Source organism: Drosophila tropicalis, unplaced genomic scaffold (assembly GCF_018151085.1).
Source record: "Drosophila tropicalis isolate 14030-0801.00 unplaced genomic scaffold, ASM1815108v1 contig_158, whole genome shotgun sequence".
Classification (NCBI taxonomy): Eukaryota; Metazoa; Arthropoda; class Insecta; order Diptera; family Drosophilidae; genus Drosophila; species Drosophila tropicalis.
In genome coordinates, this window is record NW_027172602.1 from 455,592 (window position 1) to 483,475 (window position 27,884).

Sequence of the window (27,884 nt, forward strand, 5' to 3'; positions counted from 1 at the left end):
AGATTATTCCAACGAATTAAGTTTATTTTAAAGGCATTTTTAGTAACTTTTCTCTTGAATTTGAGTCTCACCCTGTATATATAATTATTATTATTTATTTTTTTTTTCCTTTTTCTTCTTCTGTTGTGTGAGGGAATCTTATCTATGGCGTTTTGCCTCTTTTTGTCACACGCAATCTGTGTAATTGAGTGTTTCGCTTTGCTTAGCACCGATTTCGATTTTCCCCCCTATCGAATGGGGGTCTATGGGGGATATCTTTGGGTGGGCTTAATGCATTTGCATAGGACATGGTAAGGCCCACATGTGAGGCACAACGCGTGCTACCCGATTACGCAAAAGAGTGATATGCAAAAAAAAAAAAAAACAACATAACAAATAATATTTAATAAAGATGGCAAATCTTATATTGTACAATTTGTGATAATGCGGCATATGGGGGGATTTTTTAAATAATTTTTTTAATGATGAATTCAAAGCTTTAAAATTAGATGTCAAAAATTCGTTAGAAATTATTATTTAAAGTTTGAATGAATAATGAATCAATATAGGACTAATTCCCACCTGGATTCATCTTCATGTAGATACATAAATTTCAAAATTTTAAGCTCTTATGAAAATACCTAAATAAATATCAAATTTCTAAACTAAAAACATTTTTTAGTGATCAGTTTCGAGCACTCATTTCCACTTTTTTTTAAGTTCAAGTTTATTAATAATAATAATATATAATTATGTTGATGCTTAAAGGATTAACATTAAATTAGAGAAGTAAAATTTTATTACTATATTACAGATGAGGTAGTAAAAATGTCGGCTTATATCATAATCTGGGGCCAATAAAACTAAAGAGGCTAATTATTTAGGGGGTATTTTCTTCTTTTTAGTTTGCTTACTAATTCTTAAATGAGACATTTAAAATTCAATGGAATATCGACAAGTACATCACAAAAAAAAAAAAAAAAAAGACAATTTCTACGGATGACAACTTACCATGCGACCGCGAACCTTTTTGTTTTTCTTTTGATTTTGTTTGATTCTTTGATTATGATTGTTGATTTCATTGTTTGGACTCTGACTAGTGTGGCCCAGCTGTGATTTTCTCATAAACGCTTTCCTGGTAAATATATGCAACGTCACAGATTTTACGCTGTTAGATTTGGGCGGTTCTTATCAGTTGGGTTTCTGACTGAAATTTCCCGAAAAATGTGACCAAATGGCAACTGAAACATTTGGAAATAGCCCAATGACTCAGAAGATAGGGAGACAGTGTGTGTGGGTGTGTGTGTGTGTGTGGGTGGGTGGGAGAGAAACAGGCATTGACTTTATCTGTGTTTGCCTCCCTCAATTGTATCTTGTAGTTGTATCTTGATATCGTTTTTGAACATACAGAACACGTTGCCCGTTGCCATTTGCCAGTTACCAGTTGCCATTTACGCGACTTGATGAAAGTTCACAATTCGCCATAATTATTTCATCATTATATCTAACCGTTTCCATCCCCAGACACGGCAACCTCCAAGAAGTAAACACCAAGCGCCAAAACGAAACCACACGTGATAAAGTGACGTAGTCACACTGATAAATATTTAATGGGCTGTGATAATGAATGAAACGCCTGGCCATTCGATCTAAACAATCTGTACAATTAGAATTTTAGAACTTTATTTATATTACTTTAATCTGAAGATTCTCAACATACCCGCCGGCAGCGTCCATGGTGATCGTGCATATAGCCACGACGACAATGTGAACGATTCACACTTAGTAGCATCGCCTCCTCGGTGATATTCTTGACGGTATGATTTGAGTTGATCGGATTATAGTAAATGACACGACCTCCTTGACTGCCTTCGGGCTGAGAGATTAGAATAGTAGCAACTACTAAAATACAACATAGCCATAATAGTCGCATCGTATTGTGATTCTCGATAATTGTGAGTTTGTCCGATCTGTCTGAGGTTCGCTTTCCATTTGCGGGCAATCATCCAGAACTCAGCTCCCAATCTCATGTTGACTGGCCAAGTAGCTCGCTGCTTATCATTTATAAGATTAAGATTTGTTTTTTTACGTTATTTTTTTTTTTTTTTTTTTTTTTTTTTGCTTTTTTTCTTAACAAAATAGAAAACAAATCAAATGTATATAAATACAAGACCAGGTGCACCCTGTTATTGTTGATGTGAACATTTCGTGATGCCTACTTTTAGGCAGCTGTCAATAGTTTTTCTTCCTACAGCAGAACCGTGTTTAGTAAAAGATCCAAATGTCTATCCTGTCTAAATCTTTAGACTAAATATTAGATTATTCATCAATCGGCTGTAAAAAACTTGTTTATATAGGACTAAATTCAATTATAGATTGTTCATATGCCCCAGTTGAGTTATCTTCCTGAAATTTAATGAAATTTAAAAGAAACTTTTTCTGCATATCAGTTGAGAAACAATTTTGAAATGTAGCAGAAAATATGCTAAATTTATCCATGGTGCAAATAAAGTTGTTGATTGATTTCAATTCAACTTAACTGAGACGAATGAAAAGTCTTGAAATGAAAATTCATCTATAAATAGAAACAGAAATATTACAAGATGATTGAAAACAGTTGACAGCCCTTTTGAAAGCATTTTGCATATTTTACATCACTATATTTTGTATGGCAAACAAATACGAAATAGTATACATATATGTACAATATATATGTATATTTATGTATGTATATATTGTTTATAGATTTACAATTTGTGTTTATTTTGTTTTCCGTTTGATTTATTTATTTTCTAGTTTACAGAGTATATAGACTAGATGCCATTGAGTGAGCGAGATAGAAAGTGAGATAGAAAGACGAGAGTGCGGCATCTAGTTTACATCACAAGGAGGAACTAAATCTGTCTGTTTCATTTCATTTATTATATTGTTTTTTTTTTTTTTTTTTTGATTTGATGGCAATGATGACATCAAAATTTTGATATTTTAACGCGCTGTGGCACCCGGCGCCGCACGATACACGCAATTGTCCGGATCGATTGTGATGAGCTCTAAAAAAAACATGAAGAGAAAACGAGAGAAAGAGATATAGAGAGATAAGAGATAAGAGAGGGAGAGAAGGAGTAAGACATTTAAATAAATGGAAAATATTAGATTAGGTTTTCTTTTTCGAATCTCTTTGAATCTTTGATCTCGAAAACCCATCCTCTCGCACACCCCTCGCATTTTTCCATCATACATTTCTATTATTAATTGCATTCTTTTTGTCTTGTTTTCTTTTCACATATTTAGCTTCGTTTATCCATCAGGCAAACACACACATATACATATAAAGACATACATCATCATCTTACTGATAAATACATCTATAAAGCCGTATGTACGTAAATGTTTGGATTATAGAAATCTTCTTGGAATCGAACTAAACAGTCAGCTCTCCGCTGTCTTGATGTCATTCTATGCATTTCATTAATTGTTCGCAATTTTGAAAACAATTCACACAAAGAAGAAACAAATTAAATGAATTCTCAAGTTCATTTTATTGTGATTCATGAATGCTTTGAAAGCACTTTTGAGGCACTTTTCGTGACCAGCTGCTAACAGATTTTGCACGTTTCTTTAGTTTTATTTGTGATTCCCAACTAGTTCGCGCATTGAAGAAACTAAATGAGCTATTGAATTTTCACTAATATTTTCCAAATACTTTCATGGCATTTTAGGACTCTAGCGATTGTTCGATATCACTTACCCTGAGCCACATCTTGATTGCAACTGCGTTGAGCTCTTCGTCCTCGGGATTGTCTCGGATTTGTCTTCCTAGCTTGTTCCGGTTCCGCCTCCCCCAGGTGTTCCTCTTCTGAAGTGGATAACTGAGCTTTTGGGCGTTGTCGTGCTGTTTTTGTGGTGGTGGTCGTGGCCTGCACGACTGCACTCCGATCCTTCTCTTTGTCCAGCAAGACATTCTCACTGGACGAATGTCGAGGCGGTCGACGACGGCGCTGGCGCTGAAAACTATCCTCTTTGATCATCAAAGTGCCAGCTTTGCTCGAACGTAGAAAGTAACATGGAGAATGCTCCAAAGTGTGCTCTTGGACATATTCGGGCGATGAGTGGCGACCCCGTGCCATGCTGAAACGTTCGAGTATGGAGCTCTGTGAGCGTCGATAGCGACGCTTCTCCCGCGGTCCTGCCGACGACGATGATGTGCGATCCGTTGTGGTCAACGTCGATGTGGAGGGCGGAGTTGGATAACTGGGCACTGGCTGTGCTGATGGAGAGGCTGACGACTCCTTAAAGCGTACACCTTTCAACGAGCTGGATCTGTGAGAGCTACAGCTGGGCTCCCAGTCGGGTAGCTCATTGGTGTTGAAGTCAATGCAGCTGCCTGTATTGGAGGTGCGATCCCGTGAGCTGCGACTACGACTACGACTGGGACTAATGCTTGGTGTGGCCTCTGCAATGCGTAGTCCATGGAAATCCTGCGAAAGTCGCCCACTATCACCACTGCTGGCAATATTGGTCTTTGGCTTTTGGACCAGACTTGATGTGGCTGACCTTTTGCGCCTCTCTTGCGGACGATAAGTCTTTTCGGTATGCTGATCGGCATCTACTAGCAGATTGCCCGTATGATCGTACAGCAGGATTCGTGGCAAGGCAATATTACTGCAACTTCTGGAGGTGCTCAGCTCCCAATTCCAGTGTGTTGGCTTGCGCAAAGTCAGGCTCAATAGATTGGCCAATGGATCATTATCACCATCGTTGGTTTCGTTATCTTCAAACATGATTCTTGGTCAAGCATCTGCGATAGTCCTCTCTTTGTCTCTCTCTCTGCCTTTCTTTCTCTCTTTGTATGTGTGTGTGTATGTACCTTGTCCACCTGTTGGTTGTCTGTTCCTTGTTGTTTGCCTTGTCTAGTTTTGGCCAAAAGCCAATAGACCAGTTAACTCAACAGCAAGGTAAATTTTTCTCTCACAAAACGATGAATATTTTATCGAATGCTTACCGTACACTCACTCACTCCTTCTCTTTCTCTCTCTCTCCCTCTCCCCCACATATGTATGTTGTTGTTTTTGTTGTTGGTATTTAATGCCCACGCTTTTTTGCTTTCTTCACTTTTCTTTTTGTTATTTTTGCTTATAATATTTAAATCTGTATTCTCTGGCACTTTTGAAGATATTTTCTATTTATAGTTTTCGTCATTTTATGTATTTGGGTCTAATCCCTCCTCCTCCCACCGATGTTCCCATTGGCATTTAAATGATCCACTGTCCCACTTTTTACAACACTTTACAAACAAAATTGAAAAACAAACGTGGAAAAAAAAAAGAAAAGAAAAATAGAAAATACACCAAAAAAAAAAAAGTGCAATTTGTATGGGGAGTATTTTTAGTTGGATTTTCTCTTTCGCGCTCTCTGTCTCTGTCTGTGTCACTTTCTCGCCTCCTCTCTCGCTCTTTCGCTCGGTTTCACTGTTGCCACACACACACAATTGTATGCTTCATCTCTTTCGTTTCTATGCTCGATCAGCTGTTTGCATTAGACGACTTTTCAAGCGGATTCTTTTTTGTTCACCGTCCGCCCATCGACGTGCTTCGTGGCCAACTGTTTGGCTTGGGAGGATTTTCATAGCCAAGAAGCTTTCCCCCGTACCGCCATACCTCACACCATCCACCCACTGGCCGCCAGCTCCCAGCCACCGGCCACCACCCACCCCCCTCCTCCACCATCGACTGTTCTCCCCATATAGCCCATCGGTGGGCATTTAATTTCATGCATATTTCACGCTCTCAACAACGGAAAAACAACAAAAAAAATAATAAAAACATATTCATTTTGTTTATCTTTTGCGTGTGTGCTCTCTGTTCTAACACACATCGATCTGTGTGTATGTGTGTGTGTGAGTATATCTGTTTACTTTGCATGTATTGTATCTATGTAGGCAGCCTGTCGCTTTTTGGCTAATTTGCTTTTTCACCATTTGCCATTGAAAAATTGACAATAACAAAAAATGCAAAACGCACATGAACAAAAAAAAAAAAAAAAGAAAAACAAAAAGGAAGGCAAAGCTGCTTCTTATGTATTTACATAATTTTCCTCTTTGCTGGCAGAGTTTATGACACTTGGCCATAAGATTTGTGCCACTCATTCGAGAGGGAATTCAATTCTATAATCTTTTAGGTGATAATTCCGAAAAGCAGGCATTTGTTTGCCAAGTTTTCTACCCATTTTCCAGCTGGAAAACGATTTAGTTTGAGTTTTCAAACTTCAGAAGATCTGATCTTTTATTTAATGACAAACTATCTTCAAACTTGAGGTTGAAATGAGCCACTGATAAGTTAAAAAATACACAGATCTATAGATATATGTATGTATTTCATTTGCAATCTTAAGAACTCATCTCATAGAGATGCCTTTTGAGTAATATCGAAATTGCTATATTTATCTTTTATTTTAATAATTCGGATGATATCCAATCTAGTTGAGTATTCGACTATATGTTTGCGGTTAAACAATACTCAAATTTATGATTTCACCCATCGTTGAATGTGTGCACGTACGTATTCCATCTATCCCATTCTTACGCTTCTCTTTCTCTGACGTTGTTTGGCAAAAGTTGGCAATTATGTTTGCGGCCAATTTGTCATGAACAAAGAATAAGAAGAACAGCTAAAAAATTTGGAATTATTTTTGCACTTAGCCTAGACATTGACATATTAAGTGCACGGCCTGAAAGTATGCCAGGTTCAGTTCAGTCTATTCATACCCTGCACTTGTTCGCTGTGTAGTGTCTATTCTGTTGTGTTATTTTGTATGCTAAAGGAAAGCAACACATGACCTATGTATGTGAAAATCAAATCAAAGATAGAGTTATATACATATGTATATATAGTCTGTTGTTCGATCATGTGTAAGTTTAAAATTCTTTTAGTGTGTTTTTAATTAATATCAATTGATGGGCATAACAGAGTCGTTGCTTTGATATTCTTGTTAACCAAGGCAATGTCACAGAGGGTTATCAATTAGTGTGATAAGCCATAGCCATCGCTTGTAGACTCGAGCTTGCGAAGCCACAAAATTTCTTTGCAAATCATTCAATCGATTGTCAACGAAATGGCAAGATCAATGGGAAACTTTTGGCTCTGGTTAATGGCCACTGCCATACTCATGAACTGTGCTATTGAGCTAATCCAGGCTGCTGCTCTAAGGCCATTGGAAACATCAGATGGAATACCTGCAAATCCGGTGGCCTATAAGCGTTGGGTAAGGCGACGTCCTTCCCCACACGATCCCACCTTGAGTGTGTATGAGGTGAGACATGTGTATTTTGTACGCCGCAGCACTACCCCGAAACCAAAACCGGTGATTCAGCTCAACGACGAGGATATGGATCTGCAGATACGTTGTGATTTTCAGCCTACCCTACCGGAGTGTAAGTCTATAGTTATCACGTTTAGTTTCTCAGCGTATTAATGTTGGATATATGTTCGATTTAAAGGCAATGTGAACCACGCCGGTTCCAGTACCTCCTCTACAAGCACAACAACCTCTACGACATCAACATCAACATCAACAACAACAACATCAACAACACCATCAACCACCACCAGCACCACGACTACCCCTAGCACCACAACAACTACAACCGATCTACCATTCCTGCCCTTAGTTCCGACTCCTTCGGAGCCAGAACAAGAAACTGAAAGCATCACAGAAGAATTTGTTCCCATTGATCCAGATGATTACAGTGATGATTATAGAGACGATGAAAATGATAAAGATGATGATAATGATAAAGACGATGAAAATGATGAAACCGAGAACGATTCCCCTTACGGATTTATAGGTCCAAACGACTTAAGCTTCCAGAACAATGTGAACGAATCGAATGTGTGAGTTGTTCTACAAATGTAGGAATGAGGAATGAGTTTAGTTCTTCTTCCTTGTAGCCATATAAAGTTCAGTTCAATAAAATGGAGGGGCAGACAAACAATTTACAAAATGTGCATTTATGTATATTGCTTAATAAACTATTGTAGAAACCCTCGACGCGCCTGCTTACACACACGCATAAATGGCAAGTGTGAGAGCATTTCCGGAAAACAAAAAAACGCTGACCCAAGTAGGTGAAACAAACAAAACGCTCAATTTGGGCGACTGCTACGCAATTTGTTGCAGTTGTTGTTGTTTTTTGTACACTCAGCCAATACATATATACATATGTACGTATGAATATAGATTTGATTCTAGTCTTATCGGAATGGCCTTGACACCAAGCTGAGCGAAGGGTGACCAAGGGAATCGTTTTGGATACCTTGACGCTCAGGTCACAGGGCCGAGCCGCCTTATAGAGCAAAATGTCACATTATGTGCATTTGTGTGAGTGCTTTGCTTGAATGTTGTTTACCCCCCACCCACCCAGTTTTGTTTTTTCTTTTTCCTGTACAATCAACTGACAATTGGCATGATCTTTTGTTGTTGCTGCTACTGAGATCGTAAATTGAATTACTTGTGTATGAATCAAGAAAATGCGAATGCTGAAAATTGAATTAAAGGCAAACAAAAGGCAACGAATCGGAATAAAATGCCTGGAAATTGAGGCGCCCCAGGCCATTCGTGTCAAGACGCAACGACGAGAAAGTTCAGTTTGGTTATTATTCGATACGGTTACAAGCCAAAGGAATTTCTAGCAATGCATTCAAATCAATCAAAAGGATCCAGCGCCTTGGTGCTTGGCCTTCTAATAGTACTACTCGGAGTCACACTTAGCCATGGCGATCTACTGGATTGCGAGGAGAAACTGCCCGGTCTATCCGATTTGACCGATAAAATCTCTGAGGCCACCGGTTCCAGTTCGAGCACTGAGCACGGTGTGCGTGATTTCTTCAAGAATTTCGGATGCCAGATCAAAAAGGGTGCCAAGAAATTGGGCGAGAAGGCTAAAGATTTGGGCGAAGAGCTGAAGGAGGGCGCCCAGAAGTGGGGCGAAAAAGCCAAAGGTTTGGGTAGTGATCTAAAGGAACGCTTTGAGGATTTCCGTGAAAAACTCTCGAAAGACTCGGCGGAGGAGATGAGCAAGGATCGCGGTTTCTTGGCCAACGTTGAGATTATCAATCCGGATATACTCAAGGGAGAGCAACAATGCGGACATGGTCACATTTTGGATGCTTTGGGCAACTGCAGCAAGTTGAGAAAATAGGACCTGCCCTACAAAGAACTTTACTGAATATTTTATTTTAATTTTGTTTTTTTTTTACTCCTTTTTTTTTGTTTGTTCTCCTTTATATTAATTTATACATACATATATGCCAACGATTTTCTGCATTATTTTGTATTCCCTCTGTGTACATAAATAAAAGAAAAAAGTGATAGATGTTGCTACGACTCAATGGAAGGATATACGGAAAACTTGACTGACTCACACATGGTTTCAGTCAATGAGGTTCACTTGATTCAAATTTCAATTGAAAACTGTTAGTATTCTTCCCTTTAACTGGCTTTGCGACACTTTGTTTATGTTTCGTTAATGAAAAGTTTGTATAATCGGCTGTGGATTTGCTTTGTCTTGATATTTGATACCGACACCTCATAAGCTGATTCCTTACATAATTGGCAATTTCGATTTACTCAATCAGTTGAATCGAAAACGAATATCCCTGAAACACCAAATGATGCCTCGTTTTATAAGATAAGTAAATGTGATTTTCGAATATAACGATTAGACAATTTTTGTCGCTTATTCATTTGGCATATGGAACCTTAATTTATTTCTTGTCAAGTTTAATAAGTTGAAGGGTATAGAAAGTTTTATATGTAGGTATATTCCAAGTTCTTGTTTGTTATTTCTTTTTTATTCTTGCTTTATTCTTCGAAATGAGAAATGCATATGTCATTTTGATGGACACACTTGTTCGACGACTTTCTCGCAAACTGCCGACCAAAGCTCCACCAATGGCATTATCCATGGGCTTTTTGTTTGGATTGATACACTAACCGTGGGATATATTAGCTACAGCGATTTACGTTTCATTAATCAATTCACTTGGTGTTCTTTTCGAATTTGCTTAATTTTAGTTTCAGGTAAGAAAGTGTATTCAGAGTTCTGTTTGGCCAGGGCTGTCTTGCTTTCCGTGTATTGTTTTTACTTCATGTATTCGTATTTCGTGAGACGAGAACTTGGTCAAGTGGCTGCGTCTGGGCGATTGCTGCAAACGGGTTTCCAGACTCGGTTCAGTCAAGTTTTGAGCCTCAGCGGCAACAGTACGTACAAGAGATGGCCAAACGGTGCAGCCAATCGATAATGAATTACTCCCTGATATTGGCCATTGTGGTCCTGAGCCTGTGCCTCAGTCATTTGCAGGGGGCTGCCATTATTTGCGGTTCGGATGGTGAAGCTAGTGTTGCCTCAAAATCTGCAGACGAATCGTTGGATTCTTCTGAGGTCACACCCACCAAAAAGCCAAGTGAAATAAACAAATTGCTGCACACAGTCCAATGTAGCTTGGAAAAGGCGAAACCCTGGATAGAGAACATTGAGAAGGAAGCCAAAAATTTGGAGGAGACGGCCAAGCGTGTGGGACTTCGGATTGTTCATAGCTTTGGCGACATAATGGATTCATTCCTGGAAACAGTTGGCCAAAGGAAACCGCTGCCCAGCACCACACAAAAGCCTGAAATTGAAGAATTCAGTGTTGGAGAGAGTTCCAGTCCTAGCTCCAGTGCCACTGCCCCCTCGTCCACTGCGGAGAGTGTTACAGTGGAGTCCACGGAGTCGCCACTGATCAATGCCAACGATGCTGAGAATGAGATTCTTGGCCTCAAATAGTATCTTTTGGATACTTTTTTTGTGCATTAACATTTATCTAGTAATTGTATATTATTTATTTAGCCATAGATCAAGTTTACCAAGCTTAGCCAATAAATGCAAACGAAGAGCAACAGAAAGAGAAAAACAATGGGAGGCAAGACAGAGAGAGGTAACTCAGGCGATTGAAGCTTTTGAGACAAAAGCTTTGATTTCTCCCCTTCCCCAGAAACATGAAACATATCAAATTGTTTTGTTTGTCAGCTGTTTATAGTTCTCAATTTAATTTTGGGTTCAATCATGTGATCCCCATATGAGTCATATAGTTTAGATACAATAGATACAACTTCTGGTCACTTAGATGGCGACTTGAATTAAATAATAACTAAACTCAATAACGTAAACATAGTTTAGAGTCTGCCCACATTGAGTCATATTATAAAGATTGACATCAATTTCAATGACTTGCGACTTGAAAATATTCAGACTAACTTTTTAGATCGTATAGAAACTAAATGGGATGGAAAGAAACTCTTTCCCCTATCCTCAAAAGTTGAAATATTCTTTCTGGTCGATGCCAAATGGAAAATGTAGCTATTATCTATTACTATCGCGAGTTTTGGAAAACAAGTAATTTCTCGAAGATTCTTTTTAATAGGAAAGAACAGAAATTATTTGGCCAAAATCTATGCCATCTGGAAAGAGAGAGATAGTGGCTTTATTTATGTATTTCAAAAGTGTCTGGTCGTCAGTTTATTTAGTTAATCCATTCAGTGCGTCATCTTTTTGATTTGAGGAACTGAAGCAGACCGGTTCTTGAATATTCATAGTATGTCAACAAACTCTTTGCCCCCTTTCACTTACATACTTATACACATTACAAAGTGAAGAAAAAACTGGATCTGCAACTGAATATCTGTATCTGTATGCGTATGCGTATCTAAAAGGTTGTCACAAAATTTCTCGAAAGTCCTAAAACCAGTCATTTGCCTGCGTTCTGTCTGCCCCAGAAGATGCAATTGCGGTTCATCATTTGTGGATTTCTGTTCCTGTTCGTTCTCACCATCTTGCCCTCAAATAGTCGATGTAGAGGGATCTGGTCTGGTGGTGGCTGCTATAGTCTCGATCATCTTGGTTGTTGTCGCGTTTGGCGTGACCCCCGGCTACGGCCTGTGTGTAATATCAAAAGGAAAATCAAAGTCTAATCGCAGTGAAAAAAAAAAAAACAAATATAATAAATCTAAAGAAGAACCAGAGTCTACAAATACAAAACAAGTGAGTTTAAAACCGGTTGGGAGAGCACAAGACAGAGAGAGAGAGAGAGAGAGAGCTAGCAATTACTAATTAAACAGAAGCTTTCGTTTGTATAACTCTCGATGATTGTCTAGTGAAGTGATTTACTCTCAGTCTTAGTTTCTAGCTACTACAGTAAAGTCCAACTTGAATCACGATGAATTCTTATCTAATCTACGCACTCTTGGGAATGCTGTTGGTCCTTAATGTGCGGGCTGATTGCGATGACACCAAGGCTCCCGATGATAGTGATTTTACGCATTTCTTCAAGAACCTCGGCTGCAAGGTTAAACAGGGCGCCGAAGATGTGGCCGAGGCTGCCAAACCCTATGCCACAAAGATAAACGAAGGAGCCAAGGATATTGGCAGTCGGCTGGCCCAGAAATATGACGATATAAAGCACCATCTGAGCGACGATTCATCTGATAAGCCACAGGTGACACCGGTTGTCTATGATGCGCCTACCGAAAAAGTGCCCTTGGCCCCCATTGGCGGACCACAGCCTCCATTGCCATCGGTTGCCTCCAGTCCAGGTAAGCAGAGTTTGCAATGTTTCCTTTAAAAAAATATACACGTAAATTTATTTGTTTTGTTTTTCGCAGCTGCTTAAATTTAACACGCTCAAGAAATAATCGTTATTTTTTTTTTTTTTTTCTAAATGTGATTTCTCTAGAATTATATATATTTTTTTCCTTCGTTCAATAAATGAAATGTGATTTAAATTACTGGCGTTTTAATTAATACTCGAAAATGATAAGAAAATCTAAAAGCCATTTGTGAGGTCAGCCTAATCAATTATTTTGCACTAAGAAGTCTGAAATCAACAAGTTGAAATAGATCTACGCAGTATAAAAGTCGAGGGTTTGGATGCAATTCCCAAAGAATCTTGAAGTCTTAGAATATAATTCTTCTTTTTACAGTTGAGATACTTTTATATAGATCAAAGCCTTCATTCTCTCATCATCGTCAATTCGTGTTTGTTCATTTTGATGGTCCCTGATCACTTGTTAAAGTGATAAGCTTACAAATCTTTAGACTAAAATTTAGGTTGACATTTGCCCACTCTTTATTTAATTAATTAAAGGATCCTCAAAATCCCTAGCCCATGACTTTTCAATCAACTAGATTTGATTGATTTGGACTCAAACGTTGTTTTCAGACAACATTGTAGCTGTAAGTACTTTGTTGTATTTTTCCTTTGTTAACTGTTCATTTTTTAACATTTTACGACCAATCAATTGTTTGTAATATGTTTTAACCACAAATGTGATTGACTTGACACTGTTTTAAACTGTTTGACGTATGGGTTGAATGGAAACACTAAAGGCACTTTTTACTGATTCATAAAATGTCAGTTAGATAATTCCAGGAAAAGCTTAATCGACTGCAGTTACGAGGAACAGATCAAAACAAAAGCAATGTGGCTATTATATGTACATACATACATTTGTATATAGGAAGCTCCGATATCGGGTATAGATCTAAGTAGAGTATGAGAGGGTAGTAACGATACGAGTTTAGGTAGCTATCATTTCAACTGAAATTGTATAATAAAATATTCTCTTTCTAACCCCCTTGTACTTCCCCAAATCGGATGCCCCATATATAATTACTCTTGAATGTATATAATTTTCGCTACTTTATTATTTACGGCTAACATTTTGTCATTCATTTTGCGGTTATTTGATTTGTTTCGAATGTTTCTAGTTTATTTATTTTTTTTTTTTTTGTATAGATTTATTATTCATTTATGGAAGCTTTCAGGCATAGTCAAGTTCAAAATTATTTGTCGACTCAATCGTGCTCTCAATGTCAGTAAGTATTTCGACTTAAGTCTATAGACTTTATCGCGCTTTGCCGCAGTCGTTTAAATCAATTAAGTGTTGCTTTATGTTTTAGTTTTCCAGTTTTATTTACCTCCTCTATCAGACCCCCTAGCCAACCCCCCGTGCCGCTCTTTGTGGCTCTTAATTGCAAGCAAACGAGATGAATTTTAATTTTTGCTACCGACGATGGATGAGCATAGAAATATAATTGCAATTGTGGAACACAAAAAAGTGAAAAGTGTTTTCGTTTTTTTCTTACGACACTTACTACAGACAAAGACAAATTATGTAAAATGTTGGCAAATCAATTGAAGGTCGATGATTATCTCAGGGAGCATAAAGAGGGAAAAGTTCTTCTACTCGGCAACAGGTTTCGATTGGATTGATGTCATTTTTTTCTTTCTCAATGTCTTTCAAGAAGAAACAAAGCCATTCGATGACTTTTATAGGTAGTAAACGATTTCTCTAGGGGCCACTTAAATTCAACTAACTAACTAAACAAATCTGGAAAAGAGTTATAAATACATTTTTGTCAATAATTTTGATTGTAATTGCATTCAGTAATTACAAATTTGAACAATTAGTTTTAGTTATTTTTTGTCAGAACTTCATTCCACGATTCTTGATTGGTTTTTTGTGTTCTCTCTCTGTAATTAGTCAAGCATGATTATTTTTAACTACGCGTAAATTCCCCAACCATTATCAGATGTCATACATGTACGTAAAATTAATGCCAAAGCCATAATTAAAGCAATCAAAACTGTCTAAATTACTTTTTTAAATAAACACATCTTCCATGCAATTATCACCTTCCATTGCGAGGTGTGGTCCAATTGTTATGCCATTTGATACTTCTGGGGCACTAGAACAACGAACTGTTTGTCCGGACCTCTGCCATAACAACTTTGGTCATTTTTTAGATCATTTCAAGGGTATTTCCTTTGAATTTAAAATTAAAAAATTATACACATAAAATGTCTTTCTGATAGACTATAAACGTTGCTAGCAAAAACTGTTGCAGGCTTTTAGGCATCGAGCGTAAAAGAGAAAAAAGCAGTAACAAAAAAAAAATATAAATATATATATGTAAGTATGTATATATATCTCGAAAAGTATTAAATTTTGAACTTCGCTTTTCGATAAGTTTTGCCATTGCCGGCATTTGCTTGCCTCTCAAACTTTGCAGACTCAGGGGAAAGAAGCGACGGAGTGACGGTAGATGAACGGAAGGCCAACTGACGGGGGGCACTCATTACCGCCGCAGAAAGTTTGTCGACCAAACGTACTTTCGAGACAGCCATCTCATGGGCATCGAATTATGACACTTTTAGTGGTTTTCCTCCTGCTAACTATGCCGAGACAAACAACAAAAAACAAAAAGAAAGAAAGAAAATAAAAATAAAAACTAAACGAGAAGGAAAGAATGAAGAACACAGGATGGCAAGCGGGACGTGGGGACCTGAAAGAAAATGCTGTCTTTGTATTTTTGTGTTTGCAGTTTTGCCTTCCGGATTTGTTTGCAACTTTACTTCGATTTCAGTAGTCGGGCAGTTGGGCAGCTGGGACAGAGCAGAAGCCAGAGAAACTTTGCAGTGTTTCAGCATTTAGTTGTATTGTACTCATTTCAGTGTGGAAAATGCAGCCATGGCATACCATTAGTTTTAGTTTTTAATTTAAATAGATAACACGCCTTTCACTTTAGTTTCTTCTACCTATCCTACATATGTTTGTATGTATGTATCGCGAGTCATCCCTTGAAATGAATATCATTTAAAGCACTTCTCGGATCGATTTCTCAGGATATTTGCTCCTAAAAGTATGCAAAATGCTGGAAAAGTATTCATTATTTGCAACAAATTTATAACTTTTCTTGTGTACAAACATTGTTTGATTCGAGGATTTGTTTGGGGTGCATTTTCCCCTAATCTAGACAGATTCACCTTTGATTAAACTGTCTGCTTGAAATCTGTCCCTCTGCTAGACATTGATCATGGCTCTGCTTCTTTTTGGTATTGAAGATCAGCGTGGTCAGTCTGATATATTCAGTAAATAATGGCATTATACCATTATTATGTAATGTCCGAAATTTTGAAGTTTTCGCTTGAAAACTTTACTCATTGTTAGATGTAAACTACAATTTTCATCCATAGATATGAATATTTTCTTAACAAGTTTTGGGAAACTTAAGCCAACGACACCGTGCGACACTTTGCACTTTATTTTCAGTGTTTTCTTTTTTTCCCCCATTTTTCTTTTTGTAAATGTGTTTTTTTTTTTTGTTTTTGTCGGTGATTTTCATTCATTTTGGGTGTATTTCTTGCTTTGCTGTGTCGTCTTCTCAAAAGTTTATCAATAAAATTATGACAGAAAAGTTTTTAATTTGACGTATAATAGTTGTGTGGCATTTGGGGATCCTTGTGTGGGTTGAGCCATTGGAGAGATGGGAAAAACTTGTCAAGGTTTTTATTTCAAATAAATATATGTATGTACATGGAGTAAGGATAAACAGGTTAAACCACTTACATTATAAGTCAACAAAAAAAAAAAAAAAAGGCAGAGAGAGCAAAGTTGAAAAGAGAAGGGGAAAAGAATATACATATGGAAACAAGCACATTTTGGTGCATTGTCCTCATCTCGTTGAGCCTATCACAGAGACGACTATCATATCAAACTAACAACTATCAGGCACGGCACTAGTTCGGGGAAAATTGAGGGGACAACAGGGCGTTCAGCTCATCGACCCTTGAGACTCTTTAGTTTGTTTTTCTTTTCCACAGCCAAACTGTTGGCAAATTGTTGATCCGCTTCCGCTTTGTACTCCTTCAGGTTGTACTGAGTAGCCTGTAGAAAATCAGAGAAAGATGAAGCGAGAGATTCATTGATGGTCAGAACTGAAGCTACTTACATTGAGAGCCTCACGGAATTCGCTCATGGCCAGACGCTGTAGACCCCGGAAATTGCGACCGAATATCTGACCCAATTCGTAACGAGATATTCTAAACTCTTCAGTTGTGGTCGGCTCCTCGCTGCTATTGCTGTTATCCTCACCACTAATGGCCTAGAAATTACTCATTTCAATAGGGTCTTTTGGTTTGACTTTCGGCCAAGAAATATTCATTTGAACTTACCACCTTCTCGGTTGTTACACGTGGACGATTGGTTGGTTTAGCTGGTGCCGGATCACTGAATTGCTCATTAACCGTATTGTAGATGTCATTCAAAGTATTCCTTGTATCTGTATATTGCTGTCAATCATCAAAATAGAATCGAAAATATATATAAACAGTTTTTCACTCTGTGTCATGGCTTTCTTACATCCACAATGAGGTTCTTGGTGATGACCATTTTCTGAAAGAAATCCCAAAATATTCCACGTTTATGGCGCACATGTGGGGCATTTTGTGGTAACTTCTCGTCGGCAGCCGCCTCAGTCTCTCGGCTAAGACATATCACTAAGATGCTACTGATCAGGACGACCAGCATTGGTAGAAATTTACTATTCATCGAGTTGAACATACTGTAAAGAAGAAAATTGGGTAAATAGTTTCTCTCTCTCTCTCTCACTCTCTCTCACTGACGTTCAATGAAATGAAAACTCCAAGAAAGTTTAAATTAGTTGCAACTCGAAAAACGAAATGAAAATTCGTTAATGAAAATTAACATGGAAATTGTTGTGTTTTAAATTCCCAAGATGGCAAATTTTCTTTTACTCTAATCAAATTTGCAAATATTAGACAGTTTTATGCAAAATGAAAAAAAAAAAAAATTGCACGAGAGAAAATGCAAAACTATTATATATTTATTTTTCTTTCTGTTGTTGCTGTTGCATAATTCGCATAATTAGGGAAAATTTTCCAAAAGTAGCTTAGTGCAACTTCATGCCCTGTAATTCTATGTGTAGCTGATGGTTATATCCCTTGTATAAACCGTTGAGGCCAACAGGCTCACCCCAAACTATGATGGCCATTTGGTCTGGTGATTAGGGTGAAAAGGGTATCGAAAAGTCGTCTTCTCAACTATGCACATGGGGATTTTTACGTTTTAATTGCATTTTTCCCTCTATTCCCTTTCCTCTTTGGCAATTGTAAATTGTTTTGTTTTGTTGTTGTTGTTGTTGTTTATCAAAAGCCATTTAAGCCCGTTCAGTGTTTTGACCATGGACAGAGGGCAGCGACCAACAACAGTTAATAGAAATCAATGAGATTGTGGCAAGACGGGAAGCAGGGAGCGAAATGCATATCTATTTAATTGTTTGCCCAATAATTTCATAGAAATTGTCGAAAAATAATACAAATTCTATTTAAATGCCAAAATCCAGAATCGCCCTACCTCTAACTACCTCTTTTTTCAAAACGAATGCCAGAGTAAATAAATATTATTGTATATTATTTAACATAATGCAGCGGCATTTCTGTGCGTAATTATATGTAGGCATTTGGTGGTGCTAATTTGGTGGTGCTGGTGGTGGAGGTGGTGGCAATTTGTTTTCGTTCTAAACAAGTTCAATGCATGAGAGATTTAGACTTCGGTTGCAGGCAAATTTATGCCGAATCGATTAATTGACTCAAATTCGGGTGGCTGCCTGTTCTGGACTGTTCTTTCATCGGGAATAAGGCCTGAAGCGTATGGACGTCAATTAATTTAGTTTTTAGCGACTTGCATTTCAGTTACCTTATTTGATTTTAAGGTAGCTTTTTCGTCATTAAAATGACCTCGAGTCATACGATGTTGGTTTATAGCAGGTCTTTAGTTGGGGTTGCAATGTGTCAATAGTTCTATGAATTCATTTAGACACTTGATTTAACCTTCCCTTTGCGATGCATTGAAATTGTTATTCGTTTTAGAGTTTCTGTAAGAAGAATTTTAGAAAATTCATGGCAAAGTTCATCATTACAATCAGCTTAAATGTTGATTCTCAATTTCTCAATGCCATTGCATTGTCAGATTTGGCTACTATCTTCACCATCCTCTTTCAGTCTTTGTAATGCTTCTTATCCTAAAAGTATGCAATGCATTTTGGCAATTAAGCAATCATTTCTTTATATGTATGTAGGTTTCATGATGCTGCCTTTTGCCAAATGCAAAACGGAAAAGTTCAATGTTGCTGCTGCTGCTGCTTCTGATGATGATGATGATGTTGTCAGTTGTTGAAGTTGACGCATCGAAATCGGTTCGTTGAATTCTCCTTTTTTTTTTTTTTGTTGCTTTTCTCTTCTTTTGCCTGCACACTTCACTGATTGCCTTACGCTACAACAGGCAATCTATACGAATAACTATATAAGTGTGGGTGTGCGTGTGTGTGTGTGTGTGTGTGTGCCAGTATCGGTATGTGGGGATGATGCATTTGTTATGGCATCTCGTTGCCTCGTTGGTGCGGGTGGATAAAAAGCAAAAGTTTTCACTTGAAGTAGTTTTTTCGTTTGCTTTCTTTTGGATATTCTATAGTACCCAAGTATTTTCTCGTCTGGCAAAAAGAGCGACAGAGATAGCAATATAGAGTTGAGCACTCTAGTAGCATTAGGGCAACAAGAGATTTTATAGACCAAACAATTGCCTAACACACACACACACACACACACACGCACTATATATAGTATATGTATGTATATACCTTCATAAGCATACAACCAGCGTACCCAGTGAGCATTTGTTGAATTTGAGTACAAATACTCAAAAATATTCATATGAAATGAATATCTTACATGATTGTAACAAATAGTTGTCTGTTTTACTAATTTATAATAAATACTGCTCAACATTTTTAGGATCTAAACAAGTTTTTTCGTAAAGGTTGAAAGAGGTCTGTTAAAAATCCTTTTGAGCATTCATGAGAAGTCCTTATTTCCCTGTTTCTTAAACTGAAGTTTTGTAAATCTTGTCATGTCCTAGCTGTTGTTCCATATGTTTGCTAAACAATGACGTATTGAACAGCTGACTCCGTCAATCTGTTTCTATGTGTAGATAACTTATGTCTGTAATAAATTAGCAATTCGCAAGCAATGCTCAAGGATCATGATAATTTCACTTTATGTGCATTGAATCAAATATTTAAAAATTGAATATAATAGAAATATATGAAAATTATGCAGAAACAAAAACAGGGTGACCCATTTAGCTGCCTTATACTCATAACACATAAATAACAAAGCAGACAATGAGATTCTAATAACAAGGTTCAGAGAATGAATAACTGGATGGATGAATGCTGTCTCAATCTACTAGCGTACACCCTGTATTTTCTGAGTGTGTGTATGTGTGTGTGCGTGTGTATTTACAAGTATTGTAATTCGCCTGCAAGCTGACGAGCAAATTACTATATTTAATCAGCTTTTTTTTTTTTTTGTGGCGTTTGGTAGGCCATAAATTGATATGCAGCTTTCCAGCATAAGTCGATTGTTGCTCCTTTTGCTGATTTCTTGTGTGTGTCTGTTTTTTTTTTTTTTTGCATTTCCATGGGCAACATTTTGTATTTGATGGGTAACAATAAAAATGCTGTCTGTTGGTCAATTAGTAAGCCAGTTATTCACCCATTTATTTAGTTGCTTGTGTGGCATTACGATGAAATTGATGTCAGAGGCATGTGTTGCAGTCCAATTAACTATTTGACCCCAAAAGTAGACTATGTATCTTTGTTCTTTGTTGATTTCAATCGAGAATTTAGAATCTAGCGAAGTGTGTTGGTAGGAAAATGCATTTTCCAATTTGAAATGCTCTTCATCTCGCTTTTCCTCTCCTGCTGATACCAAAACTAGTTTGTAGTAGCCGCATACCTTTCGAAAATCAGTTTATATACATTTGCCATGAATTCTTTGCACCTTTCGCTTGGGCTATTTAGTTGGCCAACAGTTGTTGCGGCTCCCACAACATTGTTGACAACCACAAGCCAAAAGCCAAATTCAAGTTTTTGCTCTATTCACACAGTTTGCATTGGCAACTTTGTCCTCGTTCGCATTCTGATGCTTATCCCTCCCGTCTCTGGGCCTCATTCTCATCCTTTGTCGCGGCCTCCTGAACTGTCGTCCAGCAGTCTGTTGTCATTATCTAACGCAGCGTCTTCGTTTTTCTGGTTGCAACTTGAGCATTTTAATTATGCCCTAATGGCGCATAATAGCTGTCTCTCTCTCCCCTCACACCACTCTGCACTTTTTCCTTCTTTCTGTTTTTTTTTTTTTTTGTATCTATCGCTTTTTCTTAGACCTCATCCTCATTATGCCCACCAAGCGAACCGAACTTCAACGGCATTTTGGCGCCCACAACCAAACTTTTCGTCCGTTTTCTCTTTTCTCTCTCTCGCTCTTTTCTGTATTTTCGACTTGATAACTGAGTTGAGTCGCCAGTCTTCAGGTAAATTTACAGTGGCCCGCAGCTGGTTGAAGAAGCACACGGTACTCGGTACTCAGTACTCGGTACTCTATAAACACTTTACTAACTTTTGGCGAAATGGTTTCCATACATGAAACCAAGTTTGTCTAGGAATTAGAAATTACTCGAAGAACCGCATTTACCGAAATAACAACTTGAAATTGATTCGATTAACCCGCTTTGAGCACTTATTAGGGATGAATAGAAGGTGTACTATAGGGCTAGTTGCAATATCCACAACTTGTAATAAGTATTTATATGTTCATTTAAAGTAAGTGTATTCAAGCTTTGATTTGACCCTATTGAAATTTGATTGCCTTTTTAGCCACTATTTCGTTTGCTTACTTTTGCTACCAGTTCCCAGTTATTTTTTTTGTTTTTTTGGCAACTCTCATTGCACTTTTGTGCTGCACGCTTTGATTATTTTATTGCCTGACGAGCCACACCCACTTGGGCAAACTTCATTTGAAATTAAAACTTTTTCGTTTCTCCTGTCCCAGTCTCAGTCTCAGTTTCGGTCTCACAGTCGAAAAAGAGAGATGTCCGAGCGAGGCAGAGCAGGATGGCCAAAACGCATTCTTGATTATGTTTTCCAACTGGCTCATCAACTGGCCAACAAAACTTTGTAATTATATCGAATGAGCGGTTCATGGTGGTGAAGAAGAAAGCGGCAGCAGGATGAATTATTTGAGGAGTAGAATGCGGCATTTGGGTGCGGCATTTAAATCGAATACCAAAAATCAATCAATTTTCGTATGCTTTAGGAAATATTTTTGCATGGCATTTCAATTAAATTTCGTTTTGAGCATCACACACACACACACACACACCCCAAAGCTAGTGTGTGCACACACATTAATAGATAAGTGATGCAGAGACAGAGATAGAGATAGGAACAATGCGATTTGCTGTATTGTATTGTATGTTGCCCAAGTAAATAATCATCATGCTAAAGCATTTGTGACACAATCCACTGAAATGGAAGCAAAAGCCTGAACGTGAGCCATTCTCCCCAGTTGCCCATAGTTTTCGAGCCAATACACATTTGCATCTTAAGTAGCAAGTCGACAAGACTTCAGTAAGATTCCGAATGCCCATTCTAATTCCCCACCGATGGGAAATGATCTTCATTATTGTCATCTGCTTTTGCTTATGCTTAGTCTCTAATAAGTACAAAAATCAATAAGATTTTTTAACTATATAGTTCAATTATGGATTATATCTTTTAAGTGAAATTTGTTTGTTTTGTTCAAAATCTGTTTTTGTTTTTTGTTTCTTTCAGATTTAGTTTAAAATAATTGACTTTAGACTTACATATATTGGCATTGACCTCTTTCAATAGTACAAACATGTTTTCCTTTTTTTTCCCAATTGAAGCTTAAAACGAAATGGTTAGGAAAGTGCGCCATAAATCCCATAGAAGTATATGAGTTACCAGGACGCTACACATTCATGGTCATATTCGCATTGAAATTACAATTCGTTATGGAAATGGTCAGCAGTAGAAGCAAAATTTTACCTTTTGGAAGTCATAAAACGTATTGTCATTGATATTAAAGCACATCAAACCTTAACCTAAACCCAAACCGAAACCAAAAGAAAAAAAAAAAAAAAAAAAAACAAAACAGGTGTCGAGACGGAAGCGATCATAAAATAAACTTGACCATACGGAAAAGTCTTGCATAATAAATGCTAATAAAGCTTTACGATGATAGCCAGGGCCGAAAAGGTGCACCGCCCAACTAACCCTCTCCTACCTCCCTCCCTTCCTCCACCACTTCCAAATATAGTTGGCAAAGGACGACACTCACTCACAAAACACATGAATATATGTAGGGGGGAAAGGAGGGGCGACATCAAAATGTTAAACAACACGAAATTCCATTAAGGGAATGGATTCCCATTCATAACTGTCGTTGCTCTGTGTGTGTGTGTGTTTGTGTGTGTGTGTGTGTGTATGTGCGTGTCTGTCTATGTGTATTTCGTGGGTGAGTGTGTTTTTATACTCTTCACCAAACTGTAGTCTTCACTGAGTGTTGCCCCGTTTGTTAGTTTGTAAAAGTGTTTTGTGTGTGTGTGTGTGTGTGTGTGTGTGTATATGGTTATCGATCTGGCAACGTTTTCTATGGTAAAGCATTTTATAGGTCAATGTGATTTTCAAAATAAAAAAATTCTACAATATGAGTCTTTTCCCTTTTGCTCTTCAATAAATTCTCTAGGTGAAATCCATTTCCAATCTGCAGCCTTCAGAAGGCAAGTCTATAAACCTTCCAAGATACCCATATAATGTTTGGGAATAGCAAGCAATTGATCGATAGGACGGATCAAACAAAAATAAATCGATAAAACAGATCTATAGAATCTAGTAATCAACATTTCCTAGATATTCTAGTACAGGGTATTTTGAACTTAATGAAAATTGTAGTTTACTCATACATATGTGTTGTTGTTATGTGCATGTATGTATGTGTACACACAATGTGCACCCTGCCGCACAGCTGTGTGTGTGTGTGTGTTTACTTTTTGTGGCATCGCATAAAGGTGACCAGACTCCGTGATATGTCATTTATTTTCAGCGCTGGGCGCGGCAACCCCGCCATTTGTAAACTCAACCGGAAAATTGCTTTTCTCAACGCGTATAGCTTGCAGGTTGGTGTTTTTTTCCTCCCCCCTCCCCCCACCCAGTTTTATCGTGGCCCAGCCATGGGGGAAAGCCGTAGGTCTCATCGCCTCTAATGGCCATGCAAAAAAGAATATAAAAATAAATAAAAAAAAAAAAATATCAACAAATATTGCAAAAACAAAAAAATGCTCAATTAAATTTTACTAAAAGTAAGTGTTTTTTGGCCTTCACTTTAATTGTTTACTTGAACATTATTCTATCAGACATGGGTGAGGGGATGCATTGGCTAGGGGGGCGGTACGACTGGCTGGCAGGGCTACGTGATCGTCGAGACGAGCTCATAACTCATATTAAGTCTGAGCGAAACATTTTATGCCCTACCATGTCCTGGACCTGGCGCCGTCTTCTATGTCCCTGCTACGTGCCAACTGTCAAAAAGCTGGCAAAACAGCAAGTCAATAAATAAAACATACAAACATACATACATACATATGATGCCGACATTCTATGGGAGAGTCGGAGTCGGCGTCGAGTCTCAACTTAAAGTTGTGCCCCGGGTCAGAAACACGACCCACGAATAGTAAACTGCACAAAAACTTTGTTCTAGCAGATGCCACCTCTTTGAATTCAACATGACTATGTTATGAATACATTTTCATTCAAAACTTTTACCCCCAAATATAATAAATTTCTAGGTGTTCGAAAGCTTTCGACTTTTGTTTGGCATTTACAACCGCCTATATTTGAAAACGAAATAGATTTTCGAGAAACCACACAGACACAACGACCCCTAAATGAGATATATCTCCTAAACTTTATAATTTTGCTTTGTATTTCTGAAAATAATATTAAAGAAGAAGCTTCTAGGAGAAAAACCAAGTTTGACCCAAGTGTTCAGGCAGCATACTTGTCGTATACGTTACACAAATGACGTATACGACAAGTTGAACATCAACTATTGGCAGTAAAAGAATTATTGTTGAATGAAGTTAACAATCTTGTTAAATAAATAACATTTATCATCTTTGTTGGCTTTTAACCAATTCGAATCGAAAGAAAGGCATTCGATTTGCAATGTTTAATCCAAAATTGACAAGGTGATAACTAATCAAATTGATGGCAAATAAAATCTTTTTTCTCTTTGACTAGAGATCCAAACTTAAATAACTTTTAATTTCACATTAATTTCATCAGATCTGCATATATCTTTGGATATCTCATATATGCATATATATTTCATTTATTTGCCAATCGAGAAGAAATCAATATTGAAGACATAGCGGGACAATGCGGCAATTCGTCAGTTCAATTTGTCCCTCATCGCGCACATCAATTACCACCTGCCAATGTCAATTTCGGTTTACCGGTTTCAATTTCGGCAATTGCCAAGTGTTTTCACGTTGGCGTTGGCGTTGACGTTCAACAAAAAAAAAATGAAAATAAAAATAATGTTAATCAAACAAACAATTTGGTAATAGTTTATGTTGTCTTTGGCTGCATATCTTTTGTTATTGTGTTTCGGATTAACTCAACTAAATTTACCTACCAATATATAAATCTGAACGTGAGTGTGTGTGTGTGTGTGTGTTTGGTTGTTTGTAACCACAGAAAAATACCCAGAAAATAAAAAAAAAATAAATCGAAAAACCTCAGTGACCTTGGCATCATCGTGTCGAGTCACAAAGGTTGAAACTGATGTTGTCGCTTCGTCGTTTGTATATTTTTTTTTTTTCCATTTGCTATGTTGAAAGTCAAGGGCAAATTTTTGGCGTGGCTTTTGGTTTTATTCATTTGTTTTTTCTTGTCTTTTTCATTTTGATTGCCCCCTTTTTTTGTATTTTTGTTTTTCTGTTGTTGTTTTGTAATTTGATTAGTTTCATATTGTCATCGGGGGAGATGGGGAAGCTTAATTTAAATATGAAATGTTTGTAAACTAATAGGTCGAAAGTTAATTTCAATTATTAAATTTCAATTGTTGCAGTTCAATAAACAAAAATAAACGCCTTTTTGTTCTTTTGCTTTGAAAACCTTTTTTGTGTCCAATTGATCGTTAATTGACAAGCATTTTTGGCATTAGTTTATAATAATAAATATCGTGATATAAACATATTTACCAAATCATTGTATTCAAGCAACTCATGTGAATATATAAATGAGTATTGACTAACCTTTAGCAGTTTGGGACTAGAAAATTCTACGGGTCCTGCGACTTGCTCTCAGAACGTGTCAAATTTTCAGACGATTTTGAAAAGTTATATCTCATTTTAAATTGGAATGTAAGTCATGTGAATTGAGTCGAAATTAATAATAATTCCTTCTTAATGTATAACTTTATGAAATCGTCTAGAAATTGGCTAAAAAACAATCTCAAATAAGGCAGATTACGCTAATACTTTTGTCTAATATTTTGTATTCATGTTTTAACTTTCAAACGCAGGCCCCCTGCTCTGACTTAATCCGGCACTGGTCGAGTGTTATTAAAAATTGTTGTCAATTGGCTTTTATGTTCTGTTTATTGCATTTTTTAGTTAAAGTCAAATGCAAAATTTGAATTATTAATGATTATGTTGTAAATATGATCATCATTCTTCATAGTTCTTGGTCATCTAGGGCTTTAGAATTGAAATCTTTTAAGAAGTACTTATAATTTATGGGGGATGTCTAGACCATTAGGCCTTCTTCACTGGATCTGTCAATGCATTTGATCAATATTTACCTAAAAGAGCACTTATTCAATTAAATAACCAAAACATTTTATAAGATTGCATCACAAAATTGAACTTTTCTTTTTGCATGACTTACAAAATGCACATGCGAACGAGGAGGTATACATATGTATGTGTGTGTGTGTGTGTGTGTGTGTACATACATATGTACCACAGCATGTTAATTTTATTTTATTGGTTTCTTGTTTTCTGTTTGCATTGCATAATCAACTTATGGCAGTCAGCGGTTACTTGCAGCACGCTGCATTGTCTGCCGTTCAGTCAGTTACTTAGTCAGTCAGTGAGCCAGCATCTCGTTGAGTATTTGTACTGAAGGCGAACGCGTCAATTTACTGGCCGCGAGGCAAGTGAAGCCTGGCAATTGGGTCAAAATTGTTTACACGCCGCTGCGCATGCGCCTCGAAATATGCGAGAAAACATATAGAGAATTGATCCTATGAAGCACTCTTAATACCCAGTACTAATGTTTCGATATACACTCTTATTTAGTTGCGAATACCTTTGGATTGAGAAACTTTATTCCTGGGATAAATAGGTCAGATGCCCTATGAACCACGCTTAGAGAGCTCAAGAGCTCAGTTTTGTGTCTTAATCTCTAGACGATGTAGATCGATTTTAATATACCCACTATAGCCGGATGGAGTTAAAGGGTATGAAGACTGGCGCAAAACTGATTTGGAATTCAAACCAAATCTCGACAATCATTTCTTATCTTTGAATTTGTAACTGTTTCAAGGCCACTGAAGGTTTCATTTTGTGTTTGCCTTTTACTGTTGGTGTGAAACATTTTCTTTTCTTCTCACTTTTCTTCGATTCAATTCGAAATTTCACACTTTTGTAAAAATTGGTTGCTTTTCTTATAAACTTTTCTTTCGTATTTTTTCTTTTTGGTTTTGGTTTTTTTTTTTTTTTTGCATAACATAAAAGCAATTTGAGGCGAGGGGTTAATGTTTAAACCTCTTGCCAACACACACACACACACACACACACACACACACAAACAAATTGCAAACCCAAAAAAAAGGCAGAAAAAATAATAATTACAATCATAAAAAACTACGCAAAAATATTACAAACAATAGTTTTTATACTTTTATATCATTTGTCTGTTCATATGTAATTCAACTCACTCGCTTTCTAATCAATTAGTGAAGCAATTTAAGAAAAATTGAAAAAAAATAAATGCCGAAATTCGATTTTGAAAATGAAATTTGCCGCCAAACGCCAAAATTCGGTTTTCTTTAGTTTTGTTTTTTCGGTTACTTGTTTTTGGC

General features: G+C 37.2%; 6 protein-coding genes and 2 long non-coding RNA genes across 8 annotated transcripts; 5 read left to right on the top strand and 3 right to left on the bottom strand.

Annotated features, from left to right (window-relative positions):
• Positions 1-2,617: 2,617 nt before the first annotated feature.
• On the bottom strand, positions 2,618-5,595 carry LOC137586626 (uncharacterized). Its single transcript, XM_068302727.1, has 2 exons — positions 3,728-5,595; positions 2,618-3,029 (listed from the first exon to the last, which is right to left on the bottom strand). The coding sequence occupies exons 1-2, from the start codon at positions 4,758-4,760 to the stop codon at positions 2,965-2,967; spliced, it is 1,098 nt and encodes a 365-aa protein (XP_068158828.1). The 5' UTR covers positions 4,761-5,595; the 3' UTR covers positions 2,618-2,964.
• A 1,475-nt stretch (positions 5,596-7,070) lies between these two features.
• Positions 7,071-7,978, top strand: LOC137586843 (uncharacterized). Its single transcript, XM_068303020.1, has 2 exons — positions 7,071-7,408; positions 7,475-7,978. Exons 1-2 carry the CDS (start codon positions 7,090-7,092, stop codon positions 7,870-7,872), a joined length of 717 nt encoding a protein of 238 aa, XP_068159121.1. The 5' UTR covers positions 7,071-7,089; the 3' UTR covers positions 7,873-7,978.
• A 600-nt stretch (positions 7,979-8,578) lies between these two features.
• Positions 8,579-9,347, top strand: LOC137586853 (uncharacterized). The gene has a single exon (XM_068303033.1). The coding sequence runs from the start codon at positions 8,669-8,671 to the stop codon at positions 9,173-9,175; it is 507 nt and encodes a 168-aa protein (XP_068159134.1). The 5' UTR covers positions 8,579-8,668; the 3' UTR covers positions 9,176-9,347.
• Positions 9,348-10,210: 863 nt separating this feature from the next.
• Positions 10,211-10,914, top strand: LOC137587094 (uncharacterized). Its single transcript, XM_068303346.1, has one exon. The coding sequence runs from the start codon at positions 10,250-10,252 to the stop codon at positions 10,799-10,801; it is 552 nt and encodes a 183-aa protein (XP_068159447.1). The 5' UTR covers positions 10,211-10,249; the 3' UTR covers positions 10,802-10,914.
• A 1,246-nt stretch (positions 10,915-12,160) lies between these two features.
• On the bottom strand, positions 12,161-13,359 carry LOC137586619 (uncharacterized). The gene is made up of 2 exons (XR_011033808.1): positions 13,255-13,359; positions 12,161-12,629 (listed from the first exon to the last, which is right to left on the bottom strand). It is a non-coding gene; the product is annotated as an uncharacterized lncRNA (long non-coding RNA).
• On the top strand, positions 12,178-12,795 carry LOC137586617 (uncharacterized). The gene is made up of 2 exons (XM_068302720.1): positions 12,178-12,606; positions 12,676-12,795. Exons 1-2 carry the CDS (start codon positions 12,231-12,233, stop codon positions 12,681-12,683), a joined length of 384 nt encoding a protein of 127 aa, XP_068158821.1. The 5' UTR covers positions 12,178-12,230; the 3' UTR covers positions 12,684-12,795.
• LOC137586618 (uncharacterized) lies at positions 13,179-14,367 on the top strand. Its single transcript, XR_011033807.1, has 3 exons — positions 13,179-13,246; positions 13,809-13,888; positions 13,973-14,367. It is a non-coding gene; the product is annotated as an uncharacterized lncRNA (long non-coding RNA).
• A 2,090-nt stretch (positions 14,368-16,457) lies between these two features.
• On the bottom strand, positions 16,458-27,884 carry LOC137587315 (uncharacterized). Its single transcript, XM_068303658.1, has 5 exons — positions 27,741-27,884; positions 17,215-17,416; positions 17,028-17,144; positions 16,805-16,957; positions 16,458-16,740 (listed from the first exon to the last, which is right to left on the bottom strand). The coding sequence occupies exons 2-5, from the start codon at positions 17,413-17,415 to the stop codon at positions 16,633-16,635; spliced, it is 579 nt and encodes a 192-aa protein (XP_068159759.1). The 5' UTR covers position 17,416; positions 27,741-27,884; the 3' UTR covers positions 16,458-16,632.

What these genes read in the sequence shown, in the direction of transcription:
- LOC137586843 (XM_068303020.1), top strand. Translation starts at nt 7,090, where the DNA reads ATGGCAAGATCAATGGGAAACTTTTGGCTCTGGTTAATGGCCACTGCC. An exon ending in TCAGCCTACCCTACCGGAGT is followed by an intron (nt 7,409 to 7,474) that starts GTAAGTCTATAG and finishes TTCGATTTAAAG; the next exon opens with GCAATGTGAACCACGCCGGT.
- LOC137586617 (XM_068302720.1), top strand. Translation starts at nt 12,231, where the DNA reads ATGAATTCTTATCTAATCTACGCACTCTTGGGAATGCTGTTGGTCCTT.
- LOC137587094 (XM_068303346.1), top strand. Translation starts at nt 10,250, where the DNA reads ATGGCCAAACGGTGCAGCCAATCGATAATGAATTACTCCCTGATATTG.
- LOC137587315 (XM_068303658.1), bottom strand. Translation starts at nt 17,415, where the DNA reads ATGTTCAACTCGATGAATAGTAAATTTCTACCAATGCTGGTCGTCCTG. An exon ending in GTGTAACAACCGAGAAGGTG is followed by an intron (nt 16,958 to 17,027) that starts GTAAGTTCAAAT and finishes AGTAATTTCTAG; the next exon opens with GCCATTAGTGGTGAGGATAA. An exon ending in AATTCCGTGAGGCTCTCAAT is followed by an intron (nt 16,741 to 16,804) that starts GTAAGTAGCTTC and finishes GATTTTCTACAG; the next exon opens with GCTACTCAGTACAACCTGAA.
- LOC137586626 (XM_068302727.1), bottom strand. Translation starts at nt 4,760, where the DNA reads ATGTTTGAAGATAACGAAACCAACGATGGTGATAATGATCCATTGGCC. An exon ending in CAATCAAGATGTGGCTCAGG is followed by an intron (nt 3,030 to 3,727) that starts GTAAGTGATATC and finishes TGTTTTTTTTAG; the next exon opens with AGCTCATCACAATCGATCCG.
- LOC137586853 (XM_068303033.1), top strand. Translation starts at nt 8,669, where the DNA reads ATGCATTCAAATCAATCAAAAGGATCCAGCGCCTTGGTGCTTGGCCTT.